Source organism: Centruroides vittatus, unplaced genomic scaffold (genome assembly GCF_030686945.1).
Source record: "Centruroides vittatus isolate TY-2023 unplaced genomic scaffold, ASM3068694v2 contig_882, whole genome shotgun sequence".
Taxonomy (NCBI): Eukaryota; Metazoa; Arthropoda; class Arachnida; order Scorpiones; family Buthidae; genus Centruroides; species Centruroides vittatus.
Genome location: NW_027122574.1, coordinates 1,622,471 through 1,638,718, shown reverse-complemented (window position 1 = coordinate 1,638,718; position 16,248 = coordinate 1,622,471). Strand labels below are relative to the sequence as shown.

General features: G+C 26.1%; 1 protein-coding gene across 1 annotated transcript in view; it reads left to right on the top strand.

Annotated features, from left to right (window-relative positions):
• LOC136983411 (tyrosine-protein phosphatase non-receptor type 13-like) overlaps positions 1–16,248 on the top strand; it is a 100,315-nt gene that overhangs the window by 38,326 nt on the left and 45,741 nt on the right. Inside the window, exons 12-19 of the mRNA XM_067280130.1 lie at positions 42–210; positions 895–1,054; positions 3,573–3,861; positions 4,624–4,674; positions 7,800–8,020; positions 12,812–12,903; positions 14,033–14,183; positions 15,960–16,165. Coding sequence (XP_067136231.1) covers positions 42–210; positions 895–1,054; positions 3,573–3,861; positions 4,624–4,674; positions 7,800–8,020; positions 12,812–12,903; positions 14,033–14,183; positions 15,960–16,165 — 1,339 coding nt within the window. The remainder of the gene's footprint in view (positions 1–41; positions 211–894; positions 1,055–3,572; positions 3,862–4,623; positions 4,675–7,799; positions 8,021–12,811; positions 12,904–14,032; positions 14,184–15,959; positions 16,166–16,248) is intronic.

Here is a 16,248-nt window from a genome sequence, read left to right as displayed (position 1 = left end):
TAATTTATTATTAATAGTTGCTGTTTCATATTGTTTTTCAGGTAAATAAAAGTAAGATATTTCCTTGTCGAGTTACTGTGATATTACTGAATGGTATTCATTTGGACATCAGTTGCAATTCATCTGTTGTGGTCAAAGATATTTATAATATTGCATCAGCTCATTTATCATTACCTGAAAATTCTGTTTTTGGATTAGCTTTTAAACATGGTAAGTATATTTTCATATATGTATATAAACTCTCTAAATTACTTATTCATCATGAAAGATTTTCCTCAATATGCACAAGATTTTCTACTCACTATATGAAAATATAGAGTGTTTAACTTTAGAATAGTTTCATTGAATTTAGCTTAAAGAGGGCTTGTTGAATAAGGCTGAAAACATTTGCTTTCATTAAAACTTAGTTTGTAATGAAATTTAAAAGGTTGCTTGGATTTAAATTTTACTCATTTAAATAGTGACAAATTAATTTGTTACTGTTTTTGGAGAAAGAAAAGCAACTATTGATGAATTGTAAAAAGTTTTTCTACATTAAAGTCTGAAAAATTATTGAGTTTTTTTTGTAAAATTTTTAAATTTGAAACTTGTTTTTATGTAAATAACATATAATTATTTAGAATTAATTGTTTTTTAATATTTCATTTATATTTGAAAATTTTTTAGTATATATTTCATAATTAGTTATAATTGCTTAGATAATAATGTCACTTTCGTAAAACAATATTCTTCGTAAATTTAGTGGAGTTTTAATTTACCATTTCGTTTTAATTGTTACAAGCAATTGTCATTGAAGAATAGCTTTCAAGTATTTAATGAAATTCTTATGAATCTATTTAAATTCTAAATATGAAGATTTTTACCTGAAAACTAATTTTTTCAGTTTTTTTTTAGATGGAGACGTATTTTTTTTGGAGAATCAAGAGAAGTTAGTTAAACAGATTTTAAGATGCTGGATGTCAAATCCTTATAGTAAAAAAGCAATTGATGAAGATATTAGCTTTACTTTGTACTGGAGAGTTAAATTTTACTTGAAAGATATTAATCTTATAAGGTAGTTATGTCATTATTGTTATAAAAATGTTTTAAATTACTTAATATTTTTGAATTATTGAGATTTTTTATTAAAATGAATATTTACAACAAAACTATGAATCAAAATTTATTTATGCAAATGATTATAAGGAGACATTTGAATATTACATAAGCATAATTTCTGTGATTTTTTTTACCTCCACTCTAAATGATCATAGACTTGTATATTTTCTAAATTAGATTTCTGTAAGATTGTGTTCATATATTCTTTTCTAGACTTATTACAATATAGGAATAAATGAAATAGAATAGATTTTTAATATAATAAAGCTCTTGACTTTTGGACATTTGATTTTTAGACAACTTGCTCTTTCATACATAATACTTTGATAATTTTAAATTGAATTTCATATGCCAACTTCAGACATTTGTACACTTTCAGCTGACCAAAAAGTTTCATTTATCAAGCAGTGATGCTTTCTACTAGTTTTGGTTTAGCAACACTAAAATCATTCGTAAAAATTAATATTTCAACCTGTTTTTGTTTGTTTTGCAGATTTGACATTATAAATAATAATAATAGAAATTTTAAATAATGTTTTATGCATTATAGCATATTTACTATAAAATAAAAACTAAAACTAAACTCTACCTTAAATTTTTATAATTTTTGATTTTAGCTTTCCCTTTATAACTTAATCAGCTGATACCACCAGATTTGTTGGACCATAACTTAGCTAATTACATGTATAGATATAAAATAATTTGGACTAAAAGTAATTGATTAAGTTGCCATCTATTAAATTTAATAATTACAATTAAATTAATAAATTTAAAGTGTTCTGGAGGAAAGATTGATTCAGAGTGGGATTGAAACTTACAACTCTTGCTCGTAATCCAGATGCATTTCTAATTATGCTATATGGATGTCTGTCCAATCTTTGCTTCCAGGCTAATTAATTTAGAAGATATAACCATACTTGTCACTCACTGCATCAACTAGATAAAACTAACACATCCATGGCTTTAGTGAGTGCATTGAGACACCAGTATGGTTATATCTTTGAAATTAGTTGATCTGGAAGCAAAGATTGGACAGATGTATGGGTAATATAATTGGCAACATATCTGCAGGAGTTGCATATTTGAGTACTGCTTCAGTTTTATTTTTTCTTCCAGAATATTCTAAATTAATTACTTTTATTCTAATTATTAAATTTAATAAAAGAAGACAAATTAATCATAATTGGACTACCAAATTACAATTAAGTTGTCATCTTGAATAAAAATAATTTGGACTAAAGGTAGTCCAAATTACATTATATCTACATACTGAATTATCCAATGGTGTGATGAATCCAGCAATATTATTTGATTAAAAATTCAGGTTTAGTTTACTGTATATATCCCTTTATATTGTGTAACTATTATTTGACTTTTACATTTCTTTTTAGGAACAGATTATGTACAAAAGTCAGGGACTGTCTAAATTATAAATTAGAAAAATGTGATTTATTAACAAATATAAATAGTGAAGTTCTTAATTGGTACTTTTTAACATAAAAAGTGTCAATTAAGAATATTTATAACTTTTTATATATCTTTGAATATGTTACAGAAATATAGAAATATCTTACAATAAGCATTGATTCAATTCTCACTTCTTTCATGTAAATAATTGTAAGATCTCATAAGTCTAAGATTTTCTTATAATAATTTATATGATAAAAAAGAGAGTGATTATAATCATTCTTCTTTCTTCAAATCTAAATGTAATATTTAAATGTTTCCTGAGATCTACTCTACAATAGATCTTTTGGATAAAAAACCAAATCTATATTATCTAAATACTCAGTTTTTTTCGTTTTTTTGCTATTATATGTTTAAGATAAAGTTTAATTGTTCTAATAAATAATTTTGAAAAAGATTCATTTTTTTGCATTTTTATTTTAAAATTCAGTTGTTTATAAAATATTTAAGATATTAAGAAGCAAATTCATCAAATAATTATTTTTTCTAACTTGCAAATATTATAAATATAATTACATAGTCAGAAAGTTATTTCTTAGTCATCTTAATTTAAATTAGTAACAATATTAGTCATTTTTTAACACTAAAATCATAATATATGAGAGATTATTTTAATATATTATTCAAAACTTATTAAAATAATTTTTGGTTTTAAAAGTAATATTTGTTGTTTTATATACAGGGGGTGCAAAAGTGGGTATACAGTTGAGTATCTGAGAAATACAAATGTTTGGTGTTCGTTATTATTATTATTTTTATTATCTTTTATTAGTTTGTATTCCTTATTTGTGATTTAATTTGTACATAAAAATAAATGTTTTTTCTTATTTTCTCCTTGTATGTTTTCTTTTCATAATAACAATTGTATACCTACTTTTGCATTCACCTGTATATATATATATTATTTTTTTCCTCAAGATTTCATAACAAATCTTTAAAGTAAATTAATACTTTTGACTTTCTTTTATTTTTTATTTAAAGCTTTTTTCTGAAAATTTTTAATGTAGGCACTCTGGTGTTCGACATCAGTATTATCTTCAATTTAGACGAGATTTATTAGAAGAAAGAATATATTGTGATGATAATGAAGCCATGAATCTGGCTGGTTTTGCCCTCCAGGCAGAATTTGGCAATTTTGATAAAGTTGTACATAAAAATTATTTTTTACTGGAACATTATCTACCTCAAAGAATCATTCACGAAATGGATAGATCTGAAGCTAAAGAGAAGCTTACAGAACTTCATGGGATCCATTATGGATTATCTAAAGAAATATCTGAATTGGAATTTATGCAGGTAAGAATATAACTTTTATGCATATATATACACGATTATAAATACTATTTTTTAAGAGCTGTCATTTCTTTCATACATTTGACTAACAAAAATAACATATTTTGTTATTTAGTTACATGTTATATTAAAAGTTTAATGCAAGAAACTTAAACTTTCAAATGTGGAAAATCATTAAATGTACTACATGATTATAAATATAAACATTAAGTTCTGAAATATTACAACTGATTAAAATACAAAAAGATTTTGGCAATATATCTTAATTTACAATTGATATTTCTATTACTTTTTGCATATAACATACGTACAATTTTCTAATCAGAATTAGGATGTTCTTGTTGTTGTAAAAGTATAAATATATGAACTGATTGTTAAAAAATTAGAAAAGTTATTTATATTTTTAAGAATATAAATGTTTTTGAAAGTATATGAAAAACGGCTAGTGTATTATTTTACTTTTAAAATATATATAAAAGTTTTTGTGGACTGAAATTCAGTCATGTATTAACATCATTTGGATGCAGATTAGAGACATTAGACACATATAATATTTGAAATTTGGGGATTTTGTTATTTAGGTAAGTATGAAGATGCAAAAACACACAGGAAGACAGTTATTAATTTTACTAGTTTAACTCAAAGAATTTAGGCATTTAATAATTTAAATTTATAAAATATTATATAATATTATTTTCCTTTTGTGTTGTTTATTTATTTTAAATAATATATCTTTCAATACTTTTTTGTTTATACTTTTGATAGGGAGTTCAAAAGTTGCCCGAATATGGATATCATTTTTACAAAGTAATTCAAGTAAGTTATTGAAATACTTCAATTTTTTATGTATTTATGACATTTATTTTAGTAGTAACTGTTATTATTATTATCTATAATTTCAAAATAAACAAGTAAAAGTAAAAATAAAAAATATAGCATTGCCTTTATTAAATTTAAACTTGAATATTATTTTGTCCACTATTCAACAAATGTTCTCTAAACCAAAAATTGAAAATAATGAAACATATATTATAATTATATGTCAATCATTTTGCAAATATTAAGCTTTTGTAAAACAATGATGAAAACACAAAATGATTTACATCAAATGAAAATACTGTTTAATCAAAACAACACAAGAAAAACATTATGTCCAAAATTCTTAATTTAAACAGATTCCATAATTTATTTTCTTAATCTGTTATTAATTTTAACAGCTTATATACAATAATGACCCAAATATTAGTCAAATATTATTTTTTCAGGGTTAACAGGGAAAAAATTGCACTTGACCTATATTTAAGCTTTAACTTATATTTGAGATTGATTAAAGTTTTCTTTGATTTTGATAAATGTCTGTGGTACTGTACATGTACAGAGTTAAACTGACACTGAAATTTAGTGCCTCAATTGTTTAGCAGTATTAAACATTAGCTCAGTTGTGCTGCTGCCCACAAATTGCACATGAAAACTAAGTGTTTTGCCCAATGGGAAATGATCAATTAGTTGAGTGTTCAAAAACACTCAACTAAACTAATCCAATTGTTCTTATTGTATTCAACAACATGAGTCAGTTTTGGTAACTTCTTAATTTTATTCCTACAAGTCTACTGTTCAAGCCATTGTGAAAAATTGGAAGAAGGTTGCTGAAAATTTACCATAAAATTTATTCTATTGTAAAGTGTAAATTTTTATTGTAATTATAAATTCATGTATTCAATATGATTATATGTTTTAGAGTTTACAAAAAGTGTTTTAGACATAAAAAAAAAATAAGGCAAGCAAAATTGAAACACAAAGTTTCAGTTTTGTTTTGATAGTCATTAAGCTACAAATAATAATTTCTGGAATACACATGAAATATTCAATGATGCCTACTTTCCTTCATGTGATGTGCATGCTGAGTAGTCTACAACCAGCATGTAGGATACTGTCTTGATTTTGTTCTATATCTTTTATTAATTATATATTTATTGATACTCACAGGAAAGAAGCAATAAGTTATAATTTGTCACTTACAGGCACCAATACATATATTTCTCTCCATAAAATATAAATCATTTTGAGTTTTCCAAACAACTAGGTATGATTTAAATGCAATTTGTAAAAATTAAGAAAGCAATCAAATATTCATTTATGTTGATTGATTCTCAGATACCTGTAAAAGAATTTATTTCTTACTGAAGTATTTTGAAAAGGAAGAAATTTAATTGAATGCAACTGATTTTCATAACAAAAGCATAGATGGATGTATTGATGATAAAAATTCCACATATTTTTGTAAAAGTAGAATTATGAAAGATTGTTGATGAAAACAGTTGTAAAGGACTTCAAGAAAGGTTATCAACACCTTTAGATAGAACATAGGATGTGAACTGTTCAAGGAGGCTGAAGATATTGATGATAATGAAATAGAAAATGAGAATTCTGACAACATAAGTTCTGATACAGGTGAAAGTGATGAAGTAATATTTCAATGGCTTTCCAATTTTTTTTTAATGCAAACTGCTAATTTTCTTGTATGCAAATAAAATTAATAATAAAAATAAAACTTTGTTTCATTTACCCAATTGTAGTTTTAGCAACCAAACTGAAGATACACACATATAGCAACAAAAGCTAAAACTCAGGAACATGACTAAAATAACATTAATATGTACATTCAGACACTGCATTTACAATAAATTATTTTTAAATTGAACACCAGGAGAAAATAAAAGAAGTTTAAATTATCAATGTTAAAAAATTAAACTAGTTTTCTGCAAGTTTCTGGTATTTTTCAGTATTCCATATTCTTCAGCAGTATCACATTTTCTTTTTCACTTCATTATGTGCTTCAGTTTTTTAAGCTAATGACAAAGTTGTGTACATATCATGCTTAAGGTTTTGCTTTCATTTTTTATTTCGAACTATGAAATACACTAACTTTGAATTAGTCACATTTTTTTAATGTTCATGGAATTACAAATTTCAAGAATGGATTTGAATTATACAATAATTTGAATCAATCAAATTTGGCTGTATTTTATAAATCTTATACAAAACAAAAAGGCAAAATTAGATTAATTTAATTCAATCTGTCGCTCTCCAATACTAAGTTATATGGCAAACTAAAGTGCTTTATTTAACTGAAAGAATTTAGGTATTTCGTAATTTAAAAAGAAAAAATATATCCAGAAATCTTACTTATAAAATCATGTTAAAATATACAGTAAAATGTCTCTAACTCAAACATCTGTACCTTGAAAAAATGAAGCACTTGATAGGTCTCAGTGGAATAGCATAGGGATTTAACATCTTTAACTTGAAGTTTCTCAAAGTCAAAGATTTTCATGGTTTCCTGATACTGGCTTATGTTACTTTCAACTTCCCTGACTCAAATTTTAATATTTATTCTAGCCAAAGTGATCCTAATTATCAGATTTACATGAAATTTTCAGACAATTTATTGTATCTACTGTCCAAAACCCATTTGTTGATAACATTGTAGCACTGTACAAAGCAAATACAAATGTAGTACATTGTAGTACCTCTCACTTTATATTAACAATATGTACCTGCAAAACTGTTAGATTCCATTAATCACATTGAACATTTTGCTGGAAGTATTACATGCACTGTTTAAAACAAAACGCTATCAAAGATTCTTTATATAATGCAAGAGAGATAAAAATACAAATCTATTCAGAATTGGCATTTTTCACTTTATTGTTTTCTAATTCAAATTGTCTGTAATTCAAAGTTTATTCCTGCCCCTCGGAGCTTTGAGTTAGAGAAGTTTTACTGTATATAAAAATATGTGATACATTACTTATAACATATCTATTGATAATTGTATACTAGTTTAATTTTAGATATTTAAAAAATTTTATACTATTAATTTTTTTATGGCAACTGTATTATATGTATAGTACAACAAACTAAATTTTATTATATTTTAGGATAAAAAACATTTATCATCATACATTTGGATTGGAATCTTTGAAGAAGGCATTGATATTTTTGAAGAAAAGGGCAATAAAAGAAATAAAATTCAAGAATATCCATGGAAAGAAATATATAGAATCTCTTATACAAATCATTACTTTTCTCTATGTCCAAGAACTGAAAGTATAACAGGCTGGCACATTCACTTCAAGTTTTATGTAACTCATAACATAAAGTGAGTCTTATTTGTTGAAGTATAATTTTTAATGACTGAGAAAACTTGTGCATTATAAGAATATTAATTTCATGTTTTTATGATCAGCAATTAGTGGATTAAAATATACTTTTTTTTAGAATTGCTTAATTGAAGAGACAACTGTTTTGTTACATAACATACTAATATTTTTCATAAAGTTTAAACAATTTTCTTATCCAAAACTCATTATATAGTATGAATTTTGGGTGAGAATATATTGTCTAGTTTTATACGTATAAAAATTATATTTTTATGATACTTGTATATTTAAATTTATACTTTAAATTACTGTTTTACAAAACAATAAAAATCCAAGATAAAGATCTGCATAAAATATATATAATTTGAAGATAAACTCAAAAGTAATTTGGAGTATATTTTCTTCGTGCAATAAATACACAAATACTGGTAAAGCTAGTGTTTTTGTATTAGTCTTCCATTTGCTAATGTTTAATTTTATTCTTTTAGTATGGTAAAGATATAAAGTAATGAAAAAGACTCCAAATTATTTTAGTATTTGTCTACAAATTACTTGTATTTTACTAATTTACAGTTTAAAGTACTTACTACAAATTATTGATAAAAAAATTTCAAGAAGGTGGTATTGGAATTATAGTTTCACACTAATAAATAAAATTTTATTAGTGTGAACAAAACGATATTAGTAATAAGTGATTGCAATATCATAGGAAAGGAACAATTTTCTGTGAGACAGTAGTACAATTTAAAGCAACACTTAGGACCTTGTAGAACTTCCTTTTACCTAGACACATACAGCAATAGAGTTGGATATGAAAGCATAGTCACCATGTGATATCCTGCAACAGATATTGCAGCTGCCACTTCAGATTCCTTACATTCATAAATGACCAAAGCTGGCATCCCGTCTTATTCTATAAATACTCAATGGGTGACAAATTTTGAAACCAGGCAGGCCAACAAAGTTTTGCAAAGTAACGAAGACATTACTGGGAAATACTAGCCGTGTGCGGCCAGGCATTATCTTGCTGGAAAATTCAAGGCAACACATGAAGGCACAGGATTTCCTGAACATATTGTGTTGTCTATGTTCTTTACACCACTATTATGGGTGACTTACTGTCATACAAAATGGTTTCCCATCAGCTTTTTAACTTTAAAATAATATTGTTTAATTTCTAGAAATAATTTTATAATTATTAATGTATTTATTTAATACATTAAGCCTTATAAATTAAAGTTTTGTATCTTTAAAGCAGAAAAATGTAATATATCTAAAAATATATTTAATTTGATGTACTGTACCTTTGCATCATTTGGCCTTCATTACAATGTGCTGATGTTGTGATTTTGTATCATCTTAATACTAATTTTCTGGTAAATGGTGTAAACATTATTTTTTGCATGTTGTTTATTACTATCTAGAGAGTGAGAAACATCTTTAAGGTTATATTTTATTGCATGGTTTCTTAGTTTCTCAGAAAAATATTTAATTATAGTAGAATTTCATTATTTGTCCACAAGTTATTTGATTCAATTTGGCATCATTACATATAATTCTGTGAAGATTGCTCAAAATGAAAAAATTTTTATTCTTAATCTATGTAAAATAGTGACATATTTTATGAAAAAGAAATCAGCTTATGAAGTACAATTTTGCCTTACGATGGATGGTAGTGAACATACTAAATTTGTCAATATGTAACATAGTTGAATATATTAAGATCAAATGATAGTTAAACAATAAATAAATAGGAAAATAATAAAAAATGAAATAACTTTAGAAATGCTTTATTATCTTAACAATAAACAAAGAAAAACTGTATTATTCTAGCATTTTCAAATATCCATTCATCATCAGAAACAAAAAAAAACAGAAGCTTGAAAGTATGGTATGCTTATTCTTAATATAAATTTTAAGCTTGAGTAATTTGAATGTTTGGAAATGTTTCTTGATAAACATAACTTAAGTCAAATTATAAATAAGCAACTTCATCTAGAGACAAACCTGTTTTTAGTATTCACAATACTCACAATACTCTTCAAAAGTCTATTTGTAGATTTGATATAATTTATAATATTTATCACACTAGAGATTTCTAATTTTGTATTTAAAGCAATAGAGTTAAAAGAAAACATTTATATTTCTTTAAATCCTATTCGATTAAAAGCAGGGCTGTGGAGTCGGAGTCATGAAGTTTTGGTATTTTAGTCGGAGTCGTCAAAAGTTCCCTCGACTCAGACTCCTTTTTACTTTCCCAATTTGTTATGTATATAAAAAATGAAAAAGTATTTGAATCGTGTCACATTTGACTCTCCGAGTTTTTTGCAAATCTATATGTTTGGAGATCCTATAAACCCAAAAAATGTCAAATAAAGGGAAAAATTCATGTGACCACGCATGTATGTTGGCATCTAATTCATTTAATTTCTTTATTCTGTTCTGAACTATTAAACAATATCTCAGAATGAGTAAAGTTTAAACAACAAAATTTGGCACAGTAGCATGTGTATAAAGGGCATTAATGCTATTAAATTTTGGTTCTTTATTAAAGGTCGACAGGGTAGAGACATAGAAGAGGTCATGTGTCATATTTCCAGTGTGGTCGGACTTAATGAATATTTTATTCATTATTAGCATTCACAATCTTATAATATAATTGAGATGGGTTAATAATAATAATAATAAATAATAATAATAATAATACTGTAATAATAATAATAATGATGAGCTCAGAGTTCAAATGGTTAAGAGTTGAAATTTGGTACACAGTTAGGATACATCATAAGAATGTACACTAAGAAGGGATTTTTCAAAATTCCTCTCGCGGGGGGAAGAGGGAGAGGGTTAAGGATTACCTCGAAAAACTCTGTTTCTACCGTGCTATTTTAGATGCGGTATTTTGCGTTTTTGTGAAAAATCAAACATACTTTTAGAAACATCTAAAATTCTCTAATTAGTCTCGGAAGAGAGAGGACCTAATTCATGCACCCAGTGAAAATGGGTAAAATCGGCTATAATCTAAATATCTTAATCTTCGTTATCGTTACTTTTTGCGTGAGCAATATCTGGCTCATCTGCTAGTTTTTTTATTTTTTATTTTTTTATAAAACTCGTCTCTATCCTCAAAATTAAGCTTGAGTTCTAATATGAGTACAGGCAGAAAAGGAAATTTTACAAAATTTGAAGATGATATTTATTATGCACTGGAAAAAATAAATCATATTGACCACTCTTCGAGTTTGGATGTTAAAGCGGCAATACTGCACTATCCAGACATTATCCAAAATACAACATTGATTGTCACAGCATTGCCACCAACCAAGTTTCGGTAGAGCGTTTATTTTCCGCTCTTAAAATTATTAAATATGATTTAAGAGCTTCAGGGAATGCTGACTTAATAGAAGTGATTTTTTTTTGTAAGGAGTAATTCAGTTTATAACAGAGATAAAAAATAATAAATTAATCAACGTGGCAAAATAAGCAACCTTTTTTTTTTACCAGTCTAAATATTATATTTCTCATTCTTGACTTAGTTTAATGTATCTGTATACTTATATATTACCCAATATACTTTTATATTATGTACAACATTTTTATTAAACTAATTTGTTTGTATAAGAATGTATTTACTATTTTTATTCATACACGCTTACCAAATAACAATGCCATCATCAAACGAGTCAATAAATGTGAACTTATATATTCGGTAGATGTGTCAAATTTTAATGTTTAATTAATTTTTTTAAACCGTTTTATTTTGTATTTTTTAAAAAATAATCAGAATCGTTGTCATTATTACTTTCCCGGCTGTTATACAGTATAGTCCTATAACAAAGGAAAAGAATGACGATCACTCAAAAAATGACTTCCTCAGATTTTTACTCTTTTGGACTTGGGAAGCCTCGAAACGTAGAGAAGTGCAAACGGATGATAGAATGTATACCAACCGATTTAGTTCAACCATTTTCAAGCTTAATAACTCTTGTGTTAAACCATCCGACTCCGATTCAGAATCGTGCCTCCCATACATTCTAACATTCGTACATACAGAAAAAATCCTGAATCTTTTGCATATCTCAACATTTCGAGGTGTCCCGAGTCCAAAAATGCAAAAATTTGGGGTGGGATCATTTTTTGACCGATCGCTACACTTTTCCTCTTTTACATATAACAACAGAAAAGTAAAAATTATTGTATTGACTCATTACTTAGAGGAATATTTTAGCTTTGGAATAAAAAGTTTCTACGTTCTATCTTTATTAGAACTATATTTATTGATGCTAATATTTTGAGGCCACACGATGATGTCAGAATTTTCAGTTAACAAGTCCACCCCTGGTCAGAGTCATGTAAAAATCTACCGACTCCACAGCCCTGATTAAAAGTGTTACCTTGTATTTTAATTTTTCAATACTTAATGAATGAATGAAGAGTTAATTCTGAAAATTCTTGTAATTATATAATTACTTTTAATTTCTTACTTATATGTTTTATAATAAAAACTTTTTCAATTAAACTGCTTATTAAAAAACTTTTTAAATAATAATAATATAGCAAATTTGTCTAGATATTTCATTATTGTTATTATTTATATTAAAAATTGCATATTTTGCATATCATAATAACAGCATGTTTTGATTTTCATATGACTAGATTAAATCACATATTAAACTAATAATTTTTATTTGATGATGATGATTATTTTATTACAAATGAATTGGCTTGGCTTAATTTAGTTTTACTAGAGTAAAATATATGTATATTAATTGTTTTCTGTTTTCTTCTAGGAGCAAATGTTTTTTCAACTTAGCAATGAGTCATCATCAGTTTTATGTGAAATTAAAATCCAGAGTTAAAGCTTCGGAAATATTTTGTGAAGGTAATTATATAAATTAAAATATGTTAATGATCATTACATAAGAGAGTGTAAATTTGTAAACACTAGTGACATTGTCTTATATTTTATTATGTAAAAATATACTTTATTGTTATTTTTTAAATATTAAAGCTTAACTGAAATTGTTTCTTTTGAAAATTCTTAATTTATTTCTTCAGAAAGTTTTAATTTTCTGAGATAATTTAGAATTCTAATATTCTAAAATAAAAGACAAAACAATTATAACTTTGTATAAATCTCTTCAAAGTCTTGACTTTGCTAATAATGAAAAAAGTGCATATTTTTTTTAATTTATCGTCTAAAATAAAAAGTCAAAATCATGCTAAAAATATATTATATGCACAGATACAATAGCAACTAAATGTATTTAAACTAATCTAAAAATTTTTGGAAATAAATTTTAAGAACATTTATGTAACAAATGTTATTTTTCAACACTAAGCAATAATTTATAAGTAAACTAGCAGATATGCCTGGCATTGCTTGGGCAAAAGTAAGAATAACATTAAAATGTAAGCCATAGTAAGGGTTTGATTATTTTAGCCTACCATTGTCATGTTTATTTTGATAATCAGATGGTATGGAATGGTATAATTTTATTGGTCAGATAGACAGGAATTGATGTTTTTAAACAGAAAAAAGTCATTGACTTCCATCTGCACGAGAAGGTAATTTGAGACATACGAGTTATTTTTAATATTAACTCTAACCTTCCATTCAAAACCAAATATGAAATGGTAATCAGCCAATCAATTAAATTTCAAAAAATGGATCAATTATTAAACTTAACAGCCTTGAAAATTTCTAAAAACATTTTTTTGCTCACTGATAACTTTATATTAAGTAATTTTTCTATTTAATGCCACCATCCTGCAGATAGAAATGAGGACCTATTGCAGACAGGTAGTTGAAGTTAATTCAATCAAAAGTAGTTGTTAACTTCCTGCTGAATGAGAGGATAGTCCTTAAAAAGCTTCATTGCATTTACTCAAACAAGGTCAAAATGTATAAAGAACAAATTAACAAACATTTTTCTTTATATATTTAGATATCTAATTGTGTCAATCATATAAATTCTTACAATTGATCATTTTTTTCTTTGTGTGTTTAGATTATGAAACTGATGCTGCCACTAATGAGTCGAGTGATATTGCTGACACAGAAGCTTCGTTAGAAACTGGATATGATTTTCAGCTGGATTCTCAGCAGCAACAAGTTCTTTCTTGGCAGCAGTTCACAAAAGGTGCCAAATATCTAGGAAGGTAACATAGAAATTTTAAAAATAAATTTTAAAAATAATATTATGGAATATGATATAAAATTCTTTACTTGATGATTGATGACAAAGTTATATATGAGGGTGGTTTTTTCCAACTTCCGACGGTCTATAAAACAAAGACAAGTGTAAATAACAAAATGAATTTATTACCAAAAGTTGCTTACAAACATGGTTACTTTTCGACATAATCACCATGAAGATTGAGGCGTTTGTCATATCTATGGACGAGCTTTTTCATTCCCTTGTCATAGAATGTTGCTTCCAGTGACTTGAGATGAGCCTCAACATTGTTTTGAAGATTGTCATTAGTCTCGATCTTCTGCCCTCTTAGCCACATTTTTGGTTCAGGAAAGAGGTGGAAGTTGCTTGGCTCTAAATCATGGCTATATGCTGGGTGTTTAAAAATGTGTGAAGACTTCCACTTCTTTTCTTAACTGAAAAAGTGGCTAGGAGGGCAGAGGTTCAAGACTAATGACGATCTTCAAAATAACATTAAGGCCCATCTCAAGTCACTTGCTGCAACATTCTATGAAGAAGGATTGCAAAGCTCATCTACAGATATGACAAATGCCTCAATCTTTGTTGTGATTACGTCAAAAAGTAACCATGTTTGTACCTAACTTTTGGTAATAAATTCATTTTCTTATTTACACTTGTCTTTGTTTTATGGATCATCGGAGGTTGAAAAAACTGCCCTCATATCTGAACTGGAAATCAAAATTTACTAAACATTGAATTATTTTAAAACTTTTTCACAAGTTAATAGCAACTAAAAAACTTACAGTAAGGAAAAGAAAAAATAATAAGTGCAATGCAAAGAAATGGTATATATTTAACTAAATTTTATTATATAAATCATATTTTCAGATATGTTAATAAATCCTCTATATTGTATATCAAATTATATTACATTTAAAATATATAAATAATTTTTTAAGTAATTAAGATTAATAAGAAATATTAATTTTAAAATGTTCTTAATTTAACATGTTGTCTGACAACTATGAATTATCTCGTAGTTGGCAATTGAATAAGAGGCACCACCTACAAGATAACTCATATAATGTCTGTTAGGTTTTGCCAGATACAACTATTCCCATAGTAAGTAGTTGTTGTAACTGATTAATGGACATTGGGAATGAGAATGACACATCGATTGGGCATTATAGTAAAAACTATAAAGAAGCTTAACATATGATAAGAGTTTTCTGTTTTGATTGCCAGATACGAATATTTTCATAGTACATATACTACCAAAGTGGCTAATTTGTTCCTGGAATATGAATGACAAATCAATTTAGTGTCATAAAAGAAAAAGTTCATAGAAAAAAATATTGAAAAACATTAAAAAATAAAAAAACACATTTTATTTATATTACCAAAATTATCTTGTAGTTGGCATCTACAAAAGAAAAGTTGCTTTACCTGTTCACTGTGAGATAATTTGCATCAATATTTTTTTTGCTAATTATTAAATATTACTGACAATTATACTTAAAAATAAATATTCAAATTTGAAACAGAAAATAAACATTGCATAATCAAATTGGTGCCCAGAAGATGTTTGTGCAAACTGCTTGTGGCAGACAACATGTTAAACATATTGGTATATTTGTATATATTTATTTATATGTATTTTCTTAGCACAATGTTGCCGTTGAGAACATATCACACAGGACAATTTATAGTTAATGTTTTCTGTTGACAATAATATTTTTACTTATATGTTAAAACAAATATTTTAAATTATGTTTTCTAGTTTGGTAAATTTAAGAAGCACACCAAGGAGATCAAGTAACAAAAAGAAAGGAAAGAAGCCTGTGTCAATAAAACCTCTTGTGCTAACAAAATACCAAAAAGAGGTTATCTCAGGTATGGTCGATCCCACCAAACCCATCATAAAATCTGCTTCTGCTCCTGATAGTATTTTAAATGAAGATTTTGAAAATGAACAAGACATTTTTGGTAAGAAATTTATCATATTTATGATTTCTGGGTCATAAACATCTTGTATTATAATAAATATATGATGTTTTATTTAATACAGT